The sequence below is a fragment of the Lissotriton vulgaris genome, chromosome 6, assembly GCF_964263255.1.
Source record: "Lissotriton vulgaris chromosome 6, aLisVul1.2, whole genome shotgun sequence".
NCBI classification, from domain to species: domain Eukaryota; kingdom Metazoa; phylum Chordata; class Amphibia; order Caudata; family Salamandridae; genus Lissotriton; species Lissotriton vulgaris.
Genome location: NC_141694.1, coordinates 1,047,883,380 through 1,047,904,903, shown reverse-complemented (window position 1 = coordinate 1,047,904,903; position 21,524 = coordinate 1,047,883,380). Strand labels below are relative to the sequence as shown.

Sequence of the window (21,524 nt, the reverse complement as noted above, 5' to 3'; positions counted from 1 at the left end):
TAGGCGCAAGCCCTACCCAACCAGAAATCCCATTTCTAACAACCACAGAGATGGAACACTGTATAGATTACATCGGCACGATGAGACGTCTAAAGTTGGCTTGGTTAGTATTCTCTGTTAAGAGTGGTTTACCTGCATTCATTAAAGATGAGTGATGGGGTAGACTTTATATGAAAACGTGAATGTTATTTATGAAAATCACTGGTTAAGCACAAATATAACCTTTCAGGTAAAATAAATCACAAAACAAAATCGCTGCTGTACAGAATATGCTTTATTACAAAAGTAAATGTAAATGCATGAATCTAACTGACAATTTTCACCTAGTCACTAAATGTCTGAAGGGTAAAATTCTAGTAGCTTATGATTGTCCCTGAGAATAATGTTCATAATTTGCCTTAAGCACAAATTCGAAGTAGGGATTGGATCTTAGGTTTCCAAGTTCCTCTGCTTGTAACACGTCTTTCACTTCTGGCAGATATTTTTTAAGCACAACCCCTGCAACATAAAAACACATTGTATGTAATTACATACATATTAACACACACAAAATATGCATTTGGGCAAGCTGCCTGATACAATGGTAAGTAATATGACAAGGATAAGACGTCATTCAAGTCAATAAGTGACGGTGCTCAGTGCTCAAAAAAGGGTGCAGAGATCGGTGCAACAATGGCAGTTACTATCCAGAGTTTTTTTGACCGGGTAACATAGGACGGAAAGTACAGCAGACAAAAAAACTTTCTAAGGCAGGAGTGTCTTACATGTGAATATAGCTATGATTTGAAAATACCTAACCCTTCAAACGTGCTGAAAACCTAAACATATATGCATGCATTGGACCAAGGATTGGGGTTATATGTAATGACACACCCATTCCTGACTACAAGAGTGGACTGAGCTACACTAAATAGCTTGGATTTGAATGCAAATACCCAGCAATGAAGGTGTGGGCCACCCACAAATACCAACAACTCGAACTGAAAGTGGCAAATCCAGTATGTCTTGGCATTTAAATGCTGAGCTACTGACTTTGCCATGGCTTTTTTTGCAATCGAATGCATGTGGATATCTGAAGGCGCGCCCACACATGCATGCAATGGGGATTTTGGAATGGGTTTCCTAATTAAGAAAACCCATCCCAAGATACCCACCAGCATTGAAACGCAAGCACACATGGCGTGAACCTGCATCTTGAAGCCGATGGCCATTTAATTTGCCAACCTGACATGATGGGAATCCCTGTTAGATCAGTAACTTGAATATTAAAAAAACAGAAAGGAAAAAAAGGCATATAAAGTGTGAAAGTGGTTTAGAGCAGCTATGCAATGCTTTGCAGCCCTCTTAAAAATAACATTATATATACACATCAGAGCCAACCATCAACAGGAAGTCACAGTGAGGATCTTGTAGAGCAGGTGCCAGCCAATGGAGAAAGCCGCCACTTCCCCACATATATACAAAAAGGGTCTCATGCTGTTTTGCTTATTGGAAAACCATGTACCACGTTTGTCTTATGTCCATGTTTACAAAAGGTGCTTGTCAGGAAATAAGGTCAAGAGCAAGGTTTTCGCCCAAATACTTGGACCTTTTATGTGGTACATGGTTTTTCAATAAATTCACATAAGCAACACAACGTTGGACCTGTTGGCCGCCACTATTAAACTGAAGTTAGAATTGTCTTTGTAATACCAATTTAAATTTCATTAAAAATACCCTTCCCTTAATGAAACATACGCAAATACAAATGTTGTAAAACATTATAAAGATGAGAATTCATCATATCATCATCATAATCATCAACAACTTTATTTCGGTCAGTGTGGCCATAAAAGCACAAATTTAAATACAATACATTACATGTAACTCAATAACATAACCGTTCCACGGGGATGGGCACCAATTAGCACATTAAAGTTGTAAACTTGAACTCGTGTTACATAGTCCTCTCCAAAGTCCCGCTTGCTCGCCCCAAAGCCCAGAACTCTTAACTGTGTGAGGGAATCATAAAGTGCATGTGCGGTATTCAGGGAATCTGGAGGCATTTGCATTATTTGAAAAAGTAAATATAATAAAATGCCTGTACGCTAGTAAAAGGTAGCCATTTCGGTGAACCCAAAGAACTCTATGCTGTGTGCACATTCTATAGAGTGAATATTCAGGCAGATCGTGCATTTTTGCAGTGCTTAACAATTCTTAAGAGATTATTTTCAGTAAAGTGCTTGTCCAGTACATCAGAATCAAATAATGTTTTTACATTGTTCTGAAACAGTAGTCAAGAAAGGCCATGTGCAAATCCTAGGCAACGCCAAGGCCTTTAACATGGCAAGGACATTGCACAGGAGGGATCATGTTACCAGATCATCTAAGATGCCCCACTAACTCACCCCACAGTCCAGAGCTATTATTTGAATGGGGGAATCATAAAGTGCATGTGCATTGTAAATCCAATCTAGAAGCCATTGCATTAATTTGAAAGAATACATTTAGTAAGATGCCTATACATGAACAATAGATGTCCAGTTCGACGAACCCTCCAAACTCAACTCTAAGTAAATATCCTATAGAATAAGTATTTAGGCAACTATGAACTTTTACGTTGTTAATACAATCATAAGGAAACAATTTCAGTAAAATATTTGTGCATTACATCTGAAGTTTTTACATTGCTCTGGAACCGTACTCTGTAAAGTGCGTGTGCACAACCTGGCTAGCACCAAGGCCATTGCGATAGACCCATCCTAGCGATTCTAATACAGTCAAGGTGGCCCTCATCTAGCATCATAGGATAATCCTATAAAGGAGAATAAAGACGACCAGTAAGTTGGGCCGATTATAAAAGGCATAAAATATTACATTGCCTAGAACTAGGGGGTCTTCTTTAGAATGGCACTGCGAGTGCACCACATTGAGATTAAGAAACGTGCAACGGAAAACACGATGGGTGGATGTGTGTCATATTTCAATAGCCTATAAACCTCTCTACAGTGTCTGGTTCCTAAATTACTGCATAACTGGAGGAGCCATCGAGTCCTTGCCCTTTTATATCCCTGGCAGAAAAATATCACGTGAGTTTCTGTCTCCTCTATGTTGTTACAGACTGGGCAGCCCACTTGCTGGTAAATGCATGCGACGGGAGCACCCCATGTCTGAACTGGAAGTACAATTTCATGGCCAAGAATGGCTGGATATCGTCCAAAGCCGGCTCTAGTCTATATTGGGCTTTTACTTCTAAAGACTCGAGTGTTAATCGGCCGAATAAGGGGCTTCAGAGTTCGTTTCTGCTCCCTATAACTCTCCATCAGGACCTTCCTAGGGGTAACAAGGGAAGTTTTTTCTGGGTTAGACCACAGGGTGCCCCTCCCCATGGCGACACAGGTATTCCTAATGTGTGCCAGGCAAGTGTGCCTGAAACCCTGAAGACTCAACACCTCACTCAGCGCCCCCCTATATGCGGCCAGTTCAGGAGTGCTCCACAGGCGTCACCAAAATAAAAGGGGTCTAAGGGCAGCTTCATCCGCAATTGGTCTAATCCCCAGGTCACCTCTAAGTGGCGTCAATGGGGAGCTAGGGGGAAGACCCAACAGTTGCCTAGCAAAGGAGTTCTTGATGCTCACTAGAGAGCCCGGGGAACGATGACCCCAGATTTCGGCACCGTACAGGGCAGCACCCCTGGCTTGTACTTTATATTTCCACTGCCGGGCGTATGGATTTATTGGTGCAGCTCCTAAGTACCTCTGTTAGCCCCCATTGTCTGTGCCAGCTTTAGGCTTGCTTTCTGGATTTGAGCACCACAGTTCAAGTTGTTTGTGAGCGTGATCCGGAGTTACTCAAAGATGGACACCCTCTCTAGCAGGTTCCCATCTAGACAGGGATTGTGCCGGGTACTTTTGCTTGCATTGAACAACATATACTTGTTTTTTTGCAGGTTGATCTCCAAACCCCGGTTTCTACAAAAGGCACTAAAGATGTTAAGGGCCCTTTGGATTCCCATAGGTGATTTAGAGAGGAGGAGGAGGGTGTCATCCGTAAACATCATTGCAGGTATTTTGCGATTTGCCATCCTGGGGGCGCCGATATCTTTCCCTGCATTTAATGACTCTAGTAAGCTGTTGATAAAGAGGCAAAAAAGTGTTGGGGCCAGGACACAGCCTTAGCGTACACCTCTTTCCACCAGCAGCGGGGCGGTTATTTCGCTATTTTTGCCAAACCTAATTTGGGCATGATTGGTGGCAGAGATATGGTGGAACACCCATCTCTAATAGGAGTGCCCATAGGTTTCCCCTCAAGACCAGGTCAAATGCGGGGGGCGTGGCCTGGCAGCCTAAGATGGCGGACGTGCTGCTCTAAAGCTCCGTCCCGGCTGACCGCTAAAAGTCACGCCAAGTGCGATGGGGATCCTCTCATGACTCCCCAAACATCGGACCGCCAAGCTAAACACACTGGGAAACCCCCAGCGCCGCGATATGACAAGGGGTTCCCACGAGAACGAGGCGGCTGATCCGCGGCCAGGAGGAACCTGAAAATGGCAGTGCCCTGGTGAACGGCCTACAACGAAGCTCAGCGGCGGCATGTCCGGGCCACACCCCTTCCGTGGATAAGAGAGACCCAGACTGCTGGTGCACCCGGAACAGAGGAGGCGGCGACGTGACGGCAGCTTCCCCAGGCACCCCCTGACCAGAAGGTGAGAGCGTATGCTCCAGCAACCCACCGGGCACTGCTAGCGGTGGGTGACCTGCGCGGGGAGGCCTCACCTCCGGGCAACACTGTCGGAATTGTAGTGGGAGCTGTCCCATTGCCCTGCGTAGCCCCCCCCCACCCACCTGCATACTCCGAAGGGGAGCCAGCTGCGGGTTGGACTCCAGGCCACGGACCGGTGGTCGCGAGGGCGGAAGTGTCGCTCAGCCTGACACCCCCCTGCGCTCCATTGCCGCCGGGATCCCTCGCTGGGACCCCCATCGAGGCCCATCACCCCACGCCACAACAGTGACACAGACCGCGCTAGGCCAGCGCCTCTCCGGTGGCATTGGGGACAACAACCCCCCCTCTCTCCCCCCCCCCCCCCCCCCCCAGATTGGCGCTAGGATTCAGAGCGCGGGGGTAGGGAGACGAAGCATAACGGGCGAATACCGGCGGGGGAGACAACACGGGAGCCTCACCACGCAGAACTTGCATGCACAACTGAGCCCCCCACACTGGCTGCACCTCAATACTCGGGAGCCCTACAGCCGGCCGCACACCGTCACGCTTGGACCCAAGGCGCACTAGAAGCAGGCCACAGCACGCGACCACCAAGCAACCCGGGACCCTGGCATGCCCTACACCCCGCCACAACATCCTGCTAGCGTGGGATAAAACCCCTGGTCCTCCACTCCCCTCCGGCGTTGGAATCCAGAGTGTATGAAGGACAGCCGTGGACACCGCATAATGCAGGCGGACGCAGGTGAGTGCCCCACATGATTACAGCGATCATCAGCAGCCAGGGAACGGCACGAACGGGACTGACACACACTGGTCCTGAGACGCAGTGTTAGGCAACAAAGACAACGGATTCCGACGCCATACCTACAGCGCCTCGACGACCACCCACAACAGATCACACCTCACAATCTGACGGCGGCCTTGCCCCCCCCAACACCCCCCCCCCCCGCATCCGGTGATAGGGCTCGAGCCACAGAACAGGGATCTAGATCGGAACTCTCGCCCACGACATCATGGGACGGCAACGCAATACAGAGACCACGGAATCGCAGGCAGGATCCCCGGAACCCACCGGGGAAGGACATTCTCGGAGGAGTAACATCCGCATCTTGAATCTGCCGGAAGGCTCAGAAGGGTCCCACCCAGTCACAGACATGGAGGCCTGGATAAAGTCATTTACCCGACCAGAAGACCTAACTCAGTTTTTCTCCATAGAAAGGGCGCATCGGGTGCCGGCTCGTAAGTTCAAACCAGGCTTACCACCTCGACCATTCCTCCTGAAGCTACTCCACTTCCAGGATAGAGACACCATTCTTAGAGCAGCGCTGCTCGTGGAGGATAAACGAGTCATGTTATTCCCGGACTATTCAAGAGCTGTTCAACAACAGAGAGCCACCTTCCTAGCGGTCAAGCGATCCCTACAACAGAAACAAGTGCAATACGCTCTCCTCTTTCCAGCCCATTTAAAAATCATCGATAAAGGTTCTACGCATTTTTTCACCGACCCGGCGGAAGCAAGTTCCTGGATAGTCCAGCAACTAACAAGCCAAGGAGGACTCACCACACCACCGGCACTCAAACTGCCCCAGACGCCAACAGAAACAGGTCACCCTCACGCAGCTTACCTCCCACTCGAGATCACTAATACATCAAGCCCCCAATCTGGAACAATTTATAGCAGAGCGCAGGAAGGCCCTACAGGCTGCGGCAGCAAGAAGGGAAGTTGAGAACAAATCTGACATAGAAGAAGCTCCCCACATCTTCACGTCTGACGACGAAGCTAGTGATACCCATACATCTCATGATGGGTCTGGCACGCCACCGCTGGTCACTCCACAAACGGCAGACACATTGATTTAGACAGCAACGAGAAAGTCAGTTCATACTAAAAATTGCAACGCCATGTTTGGTATTAACGTCCTCCCTCACTGCCAGTATACCCGCAACAAATATAATTGACAACACGAGACAACCCCAAGAACGACCTACCTGGACTGGATGCACCACGAACTGCTGCATACGCAACACCAAGAGAGACTGTTTCCCCAGCAACATGAACTGCCCATTATGCAGCGGACTGCCGGAGATACCCGCAACCGAGCTACCACCCGCCACCACAAAACGACTTAAAGACAGTACATGAAGTACAGTTTGGACATCCCCTTTCTGATGCTATGTCCCTCTAGTTGGGAAGTTTCCCGAACATCCAAGTTTTGTTTCCCAGTTTCAAAGGCTCAGACTACACCCTCTGCGGATCAATCTAATGGGAAAATACGCAACCAGTGGACTGTGGGCGGACGAAGGAGTGGGGTGCAGGGGGGACGGGCAGAGGTGATACACGGGAGAGATAGGCCCGAGTTCTTGACATACCATGACGCACAGAACCCCTAGCACAGATATAAAGGTCATTACCATAAATGTCAGAGGTATGCATACGGCTGGCAAACGGTATGCTGCCTACGCATACATCAAACGACAACAAGTGTCGTGTTCTATCTAGGACCCCGATCAATATTGTGATCCGATGCCCCTAATACGGCTATAATCCATCCATACCCCTATAATGGCATAAACGATCAGAGCCATATTTCAGAAACTCGCCTCTGCAGCTCATTACAGTATATGACACAGCAGAAGCCACTATCTAAGATTCCTAGATTACACACTGAGTTCTTTCACCAGATAAAACCCCCAGCAACCTGGGAAAGCCCCGCTTGCTATGTTTTGATTAGTAATAGAACTCGAATGAGCACTGTAAGAACGACCGGTTCTTAGTGACATCTTTATTGACGTCTTATGTCCAAAAACTTACGTCAAACTAGGCACCTTCCAGGTATAAATAATACCAACGTTGCCTTAAGCAAACACAGCGGTGGTGATAGAGAATACAGGAGCAGATCAGCTGTCCCTTGCAGAGCCCAGCAGATGCGAGAAGCCCACGGACGCTGCCCCTCCTCCTCCTTGACGCGCTGAGAAAGACGCTGTCTTTTCTCCTGCCGAGAAAATCCAGCCCCGGCGTTTCCAGCCTACCCTTGCGGGTGACTGGGATATCGAGTCCTGAGAGGAGATACAAGACCTCCAACATTCTATTCCAGAGGTACAGTGTTGACTAAACCCTTAGAGAGAATTCTTGAAGCAAACTCTTGGCAAAACCAACTTAACTTAAACTGCTACTTACTTACTCCCTTCCACGTATTAGGCTTAGGTCAGGTACACCGGGGTAGGCGTAGTTAGAAGCACCAGTTGAGTACGTTAGCTAAATGTATATATGAATGTATATGTTTTACTCATTTTAACCATTGTATGGCTAAGAAACCATATCAATGCTTTTACAGTATTATTTCACAATACTCCTTTTACTGTACGCACTTTTTATAATAACAAGTCTTGCAATTGTGGCAATTCATTTCTCTTGCATGAGAAGAAAGACTGTTCAATAAATAATACCTTTTTATTGAAAACGCCCGTCTCTCTATTCTCTGCATCTTGGTGAAAGTAAACTGCACAACTGACTGAGTGAAATAGCTGTCTATTGTTTCACACAACTCTAGAGATTGACTCTTATTCTAAAGGAGCAAAGTTGTCATGTTTATGCGGTTGTTGGAAAACTGAATCCCTTCTTGTCTGAGCCAGGGGAGCTGATCACTTCCTATTCAGTCAAGAAAGTTTCCAGTGACCTCTGAGCTAGTTGGTACAAAACCAATTAAGTTTAGCATAGTCAGTAGAGACCTGGAAGACCGCACTTCTACGTCTACACTGCTGTTTATGTTATTCCAATGCGCAGGGCCTATAGGGAAAATAGGAACTACACTACACAAGCACAGATAGCGCTCTTACAAGAGACCCACTTGTCCACACAAGAAGTGACTCGACTACATAGGAAATTGCGGGGTATAGTATGTGCTACTACCTACTCGGCATATGCTAGGGGCGCCCTCATCTGGATCAGGCCAGGAGTCCCATTTAAAGAGCACACTCGAGTCACAGATAAAGAAGGCTGATATGCCCTCTTAGAGGGCTTGCTCAAAGGCCAAGCTCTCCTGTTAGGAAGTATATATGCCCCTAACGTGGACCAAGACCACTACTGGACACGCCTCACTGGAGTACTAACTCAACACATCTCAGTCCCATGGCTCCTCGGCGGGGATTATAATTGCGTCCTGAACCTCCAGCTTGATAGATCTCAACCCCCACCGATACACTCACCAGCACAAAAGCAGACTGCTCAATATCAAACGTGGGTACAACACTGGAACCTACTAGACCCGTGGCGTGAACACAACCCGGACACACAACTATACTCCTTTCACTCCATACCTCATAACCTGCGCGCCCATCTTAATAGATTCCTCTGTTCCGCGACAGTGTTCCCACATGTACAACACTCTGACTATCTCGGCAGAGTCCTCTCGGATCAGGATGCACATGTCCTGCCACTTAGATGGAGGCCCCCACACCCCCCTGTGCCCACCTGGAAACTACCAGGTGATTGCCTTTCCGACCAGGTATTCAGACAGGCACACGGCTCCTATATTCGTGAACACTTTGCGATCAACACAGGCACAGCAGGGTCCAGCCTAATAGAATGGGACGCATTCAAAGTAGCAGCCAGAGGCCACTGCATACAACAAATACTTGGAGTTCGCAAAACGCTCGACAGAACTTTACAAGCTGCAGAACTGACACTGGCAACACTAACGAAACAAACAGACACCACTGCCACCACTGCTGAGCAGATAGCGGAAGCCAGAACCTCTTACGCAGAGGCGCTACGAGACCTGCTCACATATAACTTTAGAGCCTATGCTGCCAGGACACACAAGGAGGGCAACAGGGCGGGCGCGTTATTGGCATGGCTAGCCAGACAGGAGATGACAACGAGCCAGATCACAGAACTATTAGACCACACAGGTACACCCAGACACTCACACATTGATATTTTGCACATCTTCCGCGATTACTACGCGACAATCTACCAAGCCCCGACACAAATGAACCAACAAGAAATAGCGCGATTCCTCCGCCTCCTACACGTCCACCCACATCCCCAGAGCCGCCAGTAAAGACCTGGACTCAAAGATCAAAGCCCCAGAGATCACCCAAGCCCTTAGACAACTAGCACGACGTAAGGCCCCGGGTATGGACGGATTCCCGCTTGAATACTATAGAACATTCTCAATGCACCTTGTTCCCAAAATAGTGACCGTATTGGACGAGGCGCTGGTCCGGGGAGAACTCTCGAAGTCACTCCGAGAGTCTATTATTGTAACCTTTGTCAAACCACATAGAGACCCAGTCCTCCCTGCCTCATACAGACCGATAACACTCCTAAATACGGACTGTAAACTATTAGGGAAGATCTTAGCAAACAGATACACCCAGATCCTCCCACCCCTGGTGCACTCGAAATACCTCCCAGGACATACGTCGGCTATTTCACATCCAAGATAGTGTGAGAACACGATTCCCCAACGCGGCCTGCTTGATCCTAGATCTCAAAAAGGCGTTCAACACCTGACTTTGGCCATATTTATTTGCGGTACTACACAGAGCCCGGGTCGGACCTGTTCTGTTGAAATACACCAAACTATTCTACCAGGGCCTCACATCTCGGGTACGGATAGGCAAATACATATCGGCCCCGTTTCAGGTCAACAGAGGGACCAGGCAAGGGTGTCCCCTGTCCCCCCTCCTGTTCGCCCTAGCAGTTGAACCACTTGCAATTAAATTACATCAGGAGGGGCAGACATGGGGAATACCGATAGCAGACGTAACACACTGCGTGTCACTTTACGCGGATGATCTCTTGATTTATGTCAGAGCCATCACGTGTGACTTATCTACGATCTGGTCGACACTACAGAACTTTGCGGCGGCCTCAGGTCTTAAAGTCAATTGGAAAAAGTCCACAATATTCCCTTTAAGCCCGCACCTAGCTCCACACGACCTACTGGTGGGCCCCCATACGCTCAACTGGAGTACACCAGCACCTCGATACCTAGGAGTGCAACTGTTTCACACCCCCACGGACCTGTACGATGGAAATCACCGAAAGGTCTTAGCAGGACTGCGAACATCAGGGCGATTCTGGAAAACGTTACCACTAGCCCGCATAGGTCGCATCGCACTTGCAAAGATGATAATGGTTCCACGACTCCTGTACCATTTTGCCAATCTTCCGGTGATACCGCCACGTTCCTTCTTTAAAGAACTTAACACGCTCCTCACAACCCTGATTTGGGGGGCGGGGGGAGGGGGGGAGAAGACACAGAGTAGCCCTGTCCCCGATCTACCTTCCTACTACCCAGGGAGGGCTCGGAGCTCCGTCCTTTGAATCATACTTTTTAGCGGCACAACTCCAGTGGCTGTTGTATTGGACAGCGGAACGTCATATCGGGGAAACACTTACAGAGTGCGGACGGATCCCCCTTCCGGCTATACACAGACTATTGCTCCCAGGCACAAAACCCCTGCGCACATACCCCTTGCAGGTAACAGTGGCGCGCACATGTATGCTAAGGATCCACTGACTGCCCAAAGGGAAACCCCCATACTCACCATTACTTCCATTGGTAGGCCTCCCACGTGATGATAACTATTATACCTCCCGCGCTCTCCAGGGTTGGACGGACCACTCCATCACTGACATGGCGTCCCTTTTTGACGACGGACAATTAATGCCATACGCTCAATTGAGAGACCTCTATGACCTCCCATCTGGGCAATTCCACCTCCACTGACAGCTCATAGACAGTTGCTGCCCGTTCTGGAGTGCAAGGGAGGTAGAACCCCCGACACATCCGGTAATACACACTATCATACATATGGGAGTGGGTAGACACCTGGTCACATGGTTATACAAGGCAATCCTAGAGCTTATTCTACGACCCTTGGACTCACTACGGCAGACATGGGAGGAAGAAGTTGGTCGGGTATTTAATGATAAGGAGTGGGAAAAAGTCTTGGAGTATCCCAAAAAAGTCTCTAGAAACGCCTGATTTTGAAACATCCAATTTAGTTTGAGTTTAAAAATATTTATAGAGCGCGCATACACCTGGCGGTTTCTTGGCGCTGTGGAGTACTGAGCCCGGGAGGGAAAAAAAACGGAGGATGGTGGGGGAAAGGAAGTTAAGGAGAGAAGGCTTGGGAAAAGAGGAAGGTTTTTAACGCCTTGCGGAAGAGAGTGTATTGGGTGCAGGACCTGAGCTGAAGGGGAAGAGAGTTCCAGAAAGCAGGGGCAAGTGTAGCAAATTTCGCGCCACCCCACTTTTTGCGTTTAAAGCGAGGAACTGTGAGCAGTTGTTGGGCGGATGAGCGAAGCTCTCTAACAGGGGCGTAGGGTTTGAGTTCTGAAGAAATAAAGGCGGGGGCTGTGCCGGCACGAGCCTGAAAGGTGATGCAGCCCAACTTAAACTGGGCTCGTACTCGGACGGGGAGCCAGTGTAGGGACTTAAGGAGGGGAGTGACATGATGAGATTTGGCCAAGGTAAAAACCAGGCGGGCAGCCTGGTTTTGAACCAGCTGTAGTCGTCGCATGCTGTAGGCGGGCATGCCGCAGTAAAGGGCATTGCCATAGTCCAGGCGAGAGGTTACCATCGCCAGGACTATGAGCTTAAGAGCAGGGAAGGAAAAAAAACGAGAAACTTTGCGAATGGTGCGGAGTGAAAGAAAGGATGAAGATACGACAGAGCTGACTTGGGAGTGAAGGGTAAGTTGGTTGTTCAGTTTGAAACCGAGAGTTTTCACAGATGAAGAGGGGGAGGGGCCTAAGGAAGGGGGCCAGAAGAGGGGGGTCCAGGGACTGGAGCAACCACCTGTCAAAACCAACTCTGTTTTGTCGGGGTTTAACTTCAGGTGGTTGAAATTCATCCAGTCCCGGATGAAAAGCATCACCAACTGAAAGTTGGAAATAGAGTCGGGGATGTGGATAAAGAAAAAATGAGCTGGAGATCATCTGCATAGTTGTAAACGGAGACCTCCATCTGCTGGAGGGCAAAGATAAGGGGGGCGATGTACAAATTAAATAAAAGAGGGGAGAGGAAGGAGCCCTGGGGGACCCCGCATTGAACTGCACGGAAGTCCGCCGAAAAGTCGCCCAGGCGCACTGCCTGGGTGCGGTCTCTCAGGAAGGAGGATAGCCAGACCAGGGCAGAGCCTCCGATCCCCCCGCCCTGACACAGGACATTAAGATGGAGTGGTCAACCGTGTCAAAGGCGGCGGAGAGATTGAGGAGGACCAAGGCCTGGGGATGGTTGGTGTCCATACCCTCTCTGAGGTTGTCAAGGACCGATAGCACGACGGACTCCGTGGAGTGTGCGGGGCGAAACCCAGCCTGACGGGGGGCTAGTACCCTGTTCTCCTCCACAAAGGAACCAAGCGCTCTGGTCACATGGCGCTCTAGTACCTTCCCCAGAAAGGGCAGTAGGGAGATGGGGCGGTAGTTGACAAGAACGGATGGGTCAGCCCCAGGTTTTTTGAGAATGGGAAGGATGACGGCCAATTTGAGAGATGGAATGACAATGCCCTGTGATAGTGAACTATTGAAAAAATTAAGAGGGGGCAGCACACAGGCAGTAAAGATCTGTTTCAAAATGTGAGCGGGGCAAGGGTCCAGAGGGGAGCCTGATTTGACCATAGGCAGGAGAGAGAGGAAGGATTCTTCTGTAAGAAGGGGGATGGAGTCAAGGCGAGCTAAGACTGGCAGGCACTGGGGGTCAACAAAGGAGGGAGAGGGGGAGGGATGTTTGCTTTAATATTAGAAATTTTGTCTAGGAAAAAGGAGTTAAGGGAATCGCATAAGTACTGGGAAGGAGCAGGCTTAAGGGTAACACGGTCAGAGTAGGCAAGATCGTGCACGATGGAGAAGATTTCTCTGGGCTGATTTTCGGCAGTTAGGATTTTGGCGGAAAAATAGGCATTCTTGGTCGCCAAGATTGATTTTTTGTAAAAGGCCAGAAGGGAGATGTACTGAGTTTTAAAGTACGGGCAATAGTCTCGCCTCTAGGTCCGTTCCGCACGGCGGACACTGAGCTTGAGAGCCTTCAGTTCCTCATTAAACCAACGGTTAGCATAGTTGGTGCGCCTGGAAGACACCCGCCTGAGGGGGGCGACTGAGTCGCAGCCAGATCAAATCCAATTTAATATACTCCATAGAGCGTACCTCACCCTGCAGCGACTCCACCGGTTCTATCCTAACACACATTTCGCTTGCCCCCGATGCCAGGCCCCCGAAGCTGACTTCAAGCACATGTTTTGGGATTGCCCCATCATTAACCAATACTGGACCCAGGTACATCATATCCTTCTGGAAGTAACTGGTAATACAACCCTGCCCACATGGGAAGCTAGTGCCCTGGGGTTGTTCTGCAAACGGAAAACCGAGAAAGTGTCCTGCCGATTCGCCTCATTAGTCATCCTTCTAGTGAAAAGGGGAATAGCCATGCACTGGCGAGCCCCCTGGATGGACCCCCGGAGGCAGCATGGACAGGAGCAGTGAAGAAATGGGGGGCAGCGGACGAGAAAGTGTTATGAGACGAGGAGGTAAAAGGCATACGAAAACACCCAATCTCCCTTGAATGGGCGCAACTGATGCACCTATTCACCCGTGTTACAACACAGCCACCCTCCCTACCCACCTCTCAGACACACTCCACATTGGGCTCCCCACAGGGGCAGATAGGAGAGGTCTCACAAGTAAATACTGGTCCCTAGAACGTAGGATAGCCTGACACTAGCCCCACCCCTCTCACGAGATACACAGCTACCACCTTCGGCCACCGCCACCCGTAACGCACCAACCACAGTCCACGCCACTTCACTTATTCAGCATTTTCATTTTTCCCATTTCTTCCGATAAGGGGTATCCGCAGCATTATCCCCCAGTTCATTCCCCCCAACAGTTAGTTGTTCTTCTCCACTTTCGGAAGTTCCGATTCCGATACACAGTTCCTAGGAATGCATGCACCAAAGGCCTGGTAAGAGCCACTACAGAGATACATTGAGGTAGCGCACAGAGTCCCCGGACACCCCATACAACACCTACCACATGGCCCGTGCCCTTCATAGTGATACACTAGCGGGTGGACGCGGGATCTATCCACACTGAGTAAGAGTTACAGATACGCATGGCGACTAAGTTTGGGATGATAACACCAATGGTCGAATTGACATTTTTGCCGCTGTCCGATGTATAGCCACTAGTCATGAATTACTGTACTTTTTATGATATCTTAAAAACTGTATACGCTTGCCAGGATACTTGATGTAATGCAATATAAACCTTCAATAAAAATATTTAAAAATAAAAAAAAAAAAGACCAGGTCAAATGCGGACTTAAGGTCCACAAAAATTAAATAGAGGCTGCCACCCTCTATAAGAACAGATTTCCAGAATAGCATTTGTAATCTGAAAATGTGGTCAATTGTTGAGATCTTTGCTCTAAACCCAGCTTAGAGGGGACTAAGAGCATTATGCTCATCCATCCAACTATTTAGGGGAACAAGGAGAACTTGAGCAAATATTTTTTGACTGACATCAATGAGACTGATTGGGCGGTAGTTAACAGGGAGGAGCGGAAAACCCTTTTTGAAGATGGGCATTATTTTGGCACCCGCCCAAGTGGTGGGGAACACCATTCCGTGGAGAATTGAGTTGAACAAAGACCACAAGTAAGGAGCCCAGATAGTGGGTTCAGAACGAAAAAGATCTCCAGGGATCTTGTCAAGCCCTGGGGCCTTAGATGGTGTGATCCTACCTACTGCAACTATTATCTCTTTGAGGGTAATAGCCGGAGGGGGAGGGCAGTTGGTAAGGTTGTCTCATATGGCGTTCAAGTATTACCCACTGGCCCCTCCTCATCCACCCCCTTACATACAGAGATTCAAAATGTGCCTTCCATTCATTCTCCCCTATGTTGGGTTCAATGGTCCTTTTGCCTTCCTGGGATCACGTGTTAACCACATTCCAAAAAGACCTCATGTTATGCAATCTCAAGGCACTTCTCAGGGTGTCCCATTTCAGGGTTTTCCCAACTTCTTTTTGCATTCATGGTGACTTTTTTGTGGGCTGCCCTTTTTTCTCCGATTAATGCCCTGTCATTATGTTTAATTTCAACAATGAGATCTGCCTTAGCCATGTGGCAGCTACCATGGGTGTCGAGGACTTTTAGCACCCCTAGATGTTTTATTGGGGTTGAAAATATTAGCCATAGTGGTTAATAGATTTTGATGGTTATAATAGATTTCGGGGAGAGAATTTGGGATCCCATGATTCAAGGTGAGTTGTTTTATTGTTATAAGAAAAGGTATGATAGTTTGGTATAATGAGGCCTGCTTTTCTTGGGATTGGCAAAGATCGCCCCATCGTACTCTGCTCCTGCAGTTGATCAATTTTTACCTAGGGTCAGAAGATGATGATGCTTCAGGTGCATTCTTGTCACCTGATGGGATTGCCTCTAATATAAAAGCTTTATGGTCACTGTCAAAGCGGGGCGCAATCCTAAAGTCTAGCACCTTATGCCAGGATTTTGTATCTACCAGAATATAATCTATGATAGATGTTTGCCCCGTTCTGTTAAAGGTGTGGTCCCCGGTGTGTCGGATTTGGTGCGACCATTGCACGCTCTTAATGAGAGGTTCATTGTAAGGGTGTTTATCTGCAGCGCTAGTGGAGATCACGACTGAGCTGGGGGAATATTGGGCTCTAGTATGGCCCAATAGAGATCCTCATCACTTGGGTTACCTGTGGTCAGGCCATTTAGTGATTCAATCAGTGGTTCAAACTGACAGTTAAAATCCCCGCCTATGATGACCCAGAAGTTATCCGGAATTGTCAGGAGAAGAGCGGTCAGTTGGTCAGGAGTTGGTGATTCTTGACCATAACAGACCGGACGTGAGTAAACATTTATCAGGGCAATTCTGATCTTCGTAGGGAAGGTCAGGAAAATACAAAGAATGCTGCGTGATGGTGTCTATCTGTTTCACAACACAGCCCAGATGGACACCAACCCAAATGCAGAGACCCGCCGATGGCCTGCCCCTACCCACAATAGTAGCTGTTATGCTAAATGAGGCATAACCCACTCTGTGTTTGTGCGCCCTGGCCCATGTTCCTGGAACATGCAGATCTTGTGTTATCCTATGAATGACCCCCATTCAGGGCTATCCAGTTTGGAGGTGAGATCTGCTATGTTCCAAGAAAGGAGCTGCAACCCGGGAGGCCCCATGTGAGATTCTGAGTTAGGTAGCTGAATGCCATGCTTTGCTGCATGACCTTGGGGCAGTGGGTTTGTCGCCTCTAACCCAACCGTCTGTGTGCCATTGCTGAGGTAAGGGTGGGCAGCTGTGTTATCTGGGGGGTTTGCGGTCACCATCTGTTGGTGGTTAGATGCCTGTGCGATCTACCGGGGATGATCGGGGAGAATTTGGATGTTAGGGACTGCCTTCCAACCTCTGTTTTCTGCTCCACTCTCTCCCTCCACCTGGACCATAGGCTCCTCCCCTTTCTGCTTGGGAAACCAATGCCCCTGTGTGGACGACCCCTGTTGAGTTAAGCCCACAACGGGCTCCCCTAGTGAGTCAGAGCTTCCGTGAGGGTTCCCCGTGCGTACGAGTCAATCCACTGATTCGAGAGGGTGGAATCTAGTAGAGAGAGGTAAGTTATAGAGTAGTCGACTGGGTCGATTGTGTCCCAGATTAGGGTGTTGCTTAGTCAGATTCCATACCCCTTTCTCGTAGCCATCCTGCCTTATATTGCATGGGTTGAGGCCTGGGGGTAAAAATAAAATAGCCCAATGGAAGAGACCCTATGCCCCCATCCACCCTTCGAAGGTCTCCATCTAGAAGTGCTTGTACAACCGTTGGGGTCCTGAAAATGATCACGACACAGTCCACTGGAACATCCTTCGGCCTCCAGTCCACCCATCCCACCCTACGTGTCATCAGTATTTCATCTAAGTTCTTATAAGAAAAGTGTCGATACTTGGCTAGCCAAAATATACATTCGTTTTTAAGTGCAGAGTGGGATGCCCTAAAGCCCTCATTCAGCTCTGGAACACCAGTTAGAATGATTACTTATGGTGTTGAGGACGAGGGTAGGTTGATGCATGGCAGGGTTGAACTTGTTTCATTGTTTTCTTGTTGTGGGGCAGACCACCTCTATAATTAAATGCCTGTGAAAGATATTCACTAGCCGGTGACCTACTGTCTGGGACCTGCGGTTTCTCCCTGCCTCTGGCCCTTGAGATTGCCCCCGACTGTCAGCAGTGCCATCTATCCTTGGTCTAGTTAGGCTGCTCTGCCGTTTGCTTACTCCCTCCAGGCTAATGTGTTAATGAGTTGAGATGAGGGTCATGTTGCCTGTCACTGTGGGTTCCAACCGGGGGGTGGAAGAGGTGGTCTGTACTTTTGAATGAATTACAGGCTCATTCCCCCTTAAGAATGCCTCAGTCTTACCAACCCAGATTTCAACCAAAGATGCAAGCTTGTATACCCGCTCCATCAGATTATTACTGTCATCCTTTACAATATCTCTCATTTGGTCCTGCAAGTCCATCAACAATTTGTGTACCCAGGATCGCTGCTCCATAAATCCTTTAGAGGTAGCCCCAATCTCAACCTCTCCCAAGTCATCAATCGCCCGATGGTCTGTGGAGCTCTTGTTGAGTTCGGACCCCGCACTTACCATGGGTTTGAGTTTGTATTTTTGGGCTGGACCAGGATGGACAGATTCCTGATGCTGGTTAGAGCTGGGTGGCTTGTGATCCATTGCGCATGACCTTAGGTGAGGTAAAGGAGAGTCCGGGACCAGGACTGGTGGAGAGGATGAGGCATTCTGGCTAAGGAGGGGTACAGCTAGATCTGTGCTCAGAGATAGGCGGCTTTCAGTCAGTTCAATTTCCGTAGCCACTGCTCCTAGTGCCCTCTGGAGCATCCTGTCAATTGAAGTTTGCTGACTGGGCCTTGAAATTTGTGGGGGTTGGGGTTGTTTTTTCCCCACACAGGTGCGCTTTCCCATGTTTGCAGGTAGAGTGTCAGGATAAACTTTAAAACCTTTTAGCCGTAGTCAGCCCGCTCACTGGGCCCAGCTATAAGTGTCCAACCTCAGCTGATTGGATTAAAAGGGAAGATTAGGCCTGTAGTGAGCAGGATTGGCAGCAACCCTCAAACAGTGATAAAGAACTTCTAGGTACTTCAGTATGATAGAGCTCTACAGAGTAATACCAAGTAAGAGAGACCTCTGACCTTAGCTCCAGGGATCTGAGATGCCCGCCGTAGGGAGGTGGCCCAGCCAAGCCTCCTCCGGGCTCTTACGGGTGCAGACAGGCCCGCCCTTGGACCGGGTGCAGTCCGGGCAGGCCCGCACGCGTCTCACACTGCTGGAGCCTGGGCCGGTTTTATGCACCTTCTGGCGTGGGAGATGTGTGCTGGTTCAGCGCCTCCATATACGTGGTGGTTGTGAGCAGGCAAGGGCAGGAAACAAGGTTGATGGGCTCCCACGCTGCGGGAGCATGGGGCCGGTTTTACGTGCCTCCTGGCACTGTAGATGCGTGCTGCTTTAGTGCCTCCAGGCACGTGGAAGTCAGGGGGATGGAGTCCCTGGTGGTTGTGAGCAGGCAAGGACAGGAAACAACGTTGGAGGGCTCCCGCACTGCAGGAGCCTGGGGCCGGTTTTATGCATCTCCTTGCGTGGGAGATGCGTGCTACTTCAGCGCCTCCAGGCACGTGGAAGTCTGGGGGATGGAACCCCGGGTGGTTGTGAGCAGGCAGGGGCAGGAATCAACTGCAACGTTGACAGAGATGATTGTGGCTGTAGTATAGTTTGTTCAGTTGTTTTTGTTTCATTATATTTAACTTTTCTGTGTTATTTATTTGAGTACATATTGTGAGGTCCTAAGCATTGCGTTTGGTGTTCAATTTATGGGTTGCATGGCTTGTGTGCGAGATTCTGATCCAACCACAGCTGGTAAATTTTAGTGGCCAACACCCACTGTGCAAGGCTCATGGGGAGGGGGACGGGAGCGGAGATGGCAGGTTTTATCAAAACACCACAGATGAAATTGCTGAAGCACTGTCTGACCAAACCTCACCTCATCTTTAGCCTCTACATCCGGCCAACAATGCTTGTGAAAGTATAAAGTGTGGCACAAAAAAAATCAACTAAAGAGATACTCCTCAGTTTGAGTCACAAGTGGCGCAGAACCCTTTGCAGAATAAGCACTCATTTGTTTTGATGAAGCCTTTAGTATTTGGCAGCACAAGTAGATGCACAGAATAATGTGCCAGGAAGCATAAGTTTGTTTGCTCATTAATTCACCCATTTAGTACAGAGAAATCAATAATTAATTGCCTTGCTAAAGGGAATTTTCTCCTAGAAAGATATACGCCATATCACTTTTAGGATTTAAGCAGGCTGGACAATGTTTTGCCTTTGCTTTATGCGGAGATGGGAAGAGGACCAAAAGAAGGACCTTCTGGTTAAGTTGAAACTCCTAAATTAAACTCATCAGGAAGGAGGGTCTCACACGGAGCTCGGCCTTTTCTTGTACAAACATGAGGAAAGAAGGGTCTACACACGTTTGTTAATCGTTTGTCCTTCTAACCAAAATAAAAAATATAATTAATAAAATCCTAAGGTTCAGAAACTTAAGGTTCAGAATTAAGGTAACTCCGAGGATAAGTCATAAAAATGTCAACAATACGTTAAGGTCTCAAACATGGACAAAGTGTTTTGGTAAAAAAGAATTCAAACATTTCAAAAACTTAAAAACTCATTTGATTTTAAAGACCTTGCAGAACAGGCAAAGACGGAAACTGTAGCTAGGTAACATTTTCCCTGTAATGTTAAGGCCATCACTAACCAGGGAAATGCCAAACCTGCTGTCCAAACTAAGAAGTCCAACCACTTGATTCATGATCTGTGGGTGTGGGGAGGTAAATTAGGAACGGCATTAGAAATAGAAGCCTCCTAAGGTATATTAGTAGGACAGACTCGGTTGATTAACCAGGTGGCTCAGAAATCTCCATCAGCCTGTGAGATATACACTTCAGATCGGATCTGAATATGTTTCTCTAAGAGGCCTCTCTCGCCACAGTGGCAAATAAGTTTTCCTTCTCTGAGGGCTGTGATTGACAATTAATAAAGGGTTGCTTAGGTTAAGTCTTCAAAACACTGATGTTCTGCCAATCCCAAAAGAACGATAAACGCATTTAGTGGAGTGCGTGTGGGCAATGCTTCAACAAGCAGTTCTTAGTTGCTTTTGGTCAGCCTCATTTTGGAAAGCAATTTCCAAAAAGAGACTTGCTGAACGAGTTACTTACCTTCGGTAACTATATATCTGGTAGAGACACAGTCTAGCCGCAGATTCCTTAACTTAGAATATCCCCAGGCGTCAGACTGGAACTGGAAAACTTTCCGCAGCAGCACCTCTGCGCGCCAGGGGTGGTGCCGCACGGATTCGCCCTGACATCGTCCATGGACGTGACGTCAATGGAGCCATATAAGCCCCTCCCGGCGCGCTGACGTCCGTTTTTGTCTGAGAAACTTTTCCGTGCCACAACGCGGAGCCACCAGCAAAAATTGTGAGAGTATGGGAACAGTGTGCGAAAATAGATGAAAAAGAAAAGAAGTGAATGGCAAAAAAAGAGTACCATAAAGTACAGTGCCAGGCACTGTATACTGAAAAATAGTGTAGGGAAAGAGCAGAACACCGCTCTGAGAAGCAACCCCGCAAAAGCGGAGGCTAAACCTTCCCCGGAGGCAAAAAAAGATGTGAAAAAACATCATGACAGACGACAAAGTCCGGGACACAGGAGCATTGACAATC

General features: G+C 48.4%; 1 protein-coding gene across 1 annotated transcript in view; it reads right to left on the bottom strand.

Annotated features, from left to right (window-relative positions):
- Positions 1–256: 256 nt before the first annotated feature.
- Positions 257–21,524, bottom strand: part of NUP133 (nucleoporin 133) — a 1,523,409-nt gene continuing 1,502,141 nt past the window's right edge. Inside the window, exon 26 of the mRNA XM_086927107.1 lies at positions 257–498. Coding sequence (XP_086783233.1) covers positions 362–498 — 137 coding nt within the window. The 3' untranslated portion in view covers positions 257–361. The remainder of the gene's footprint in view (positions 499–21,524) is intronic.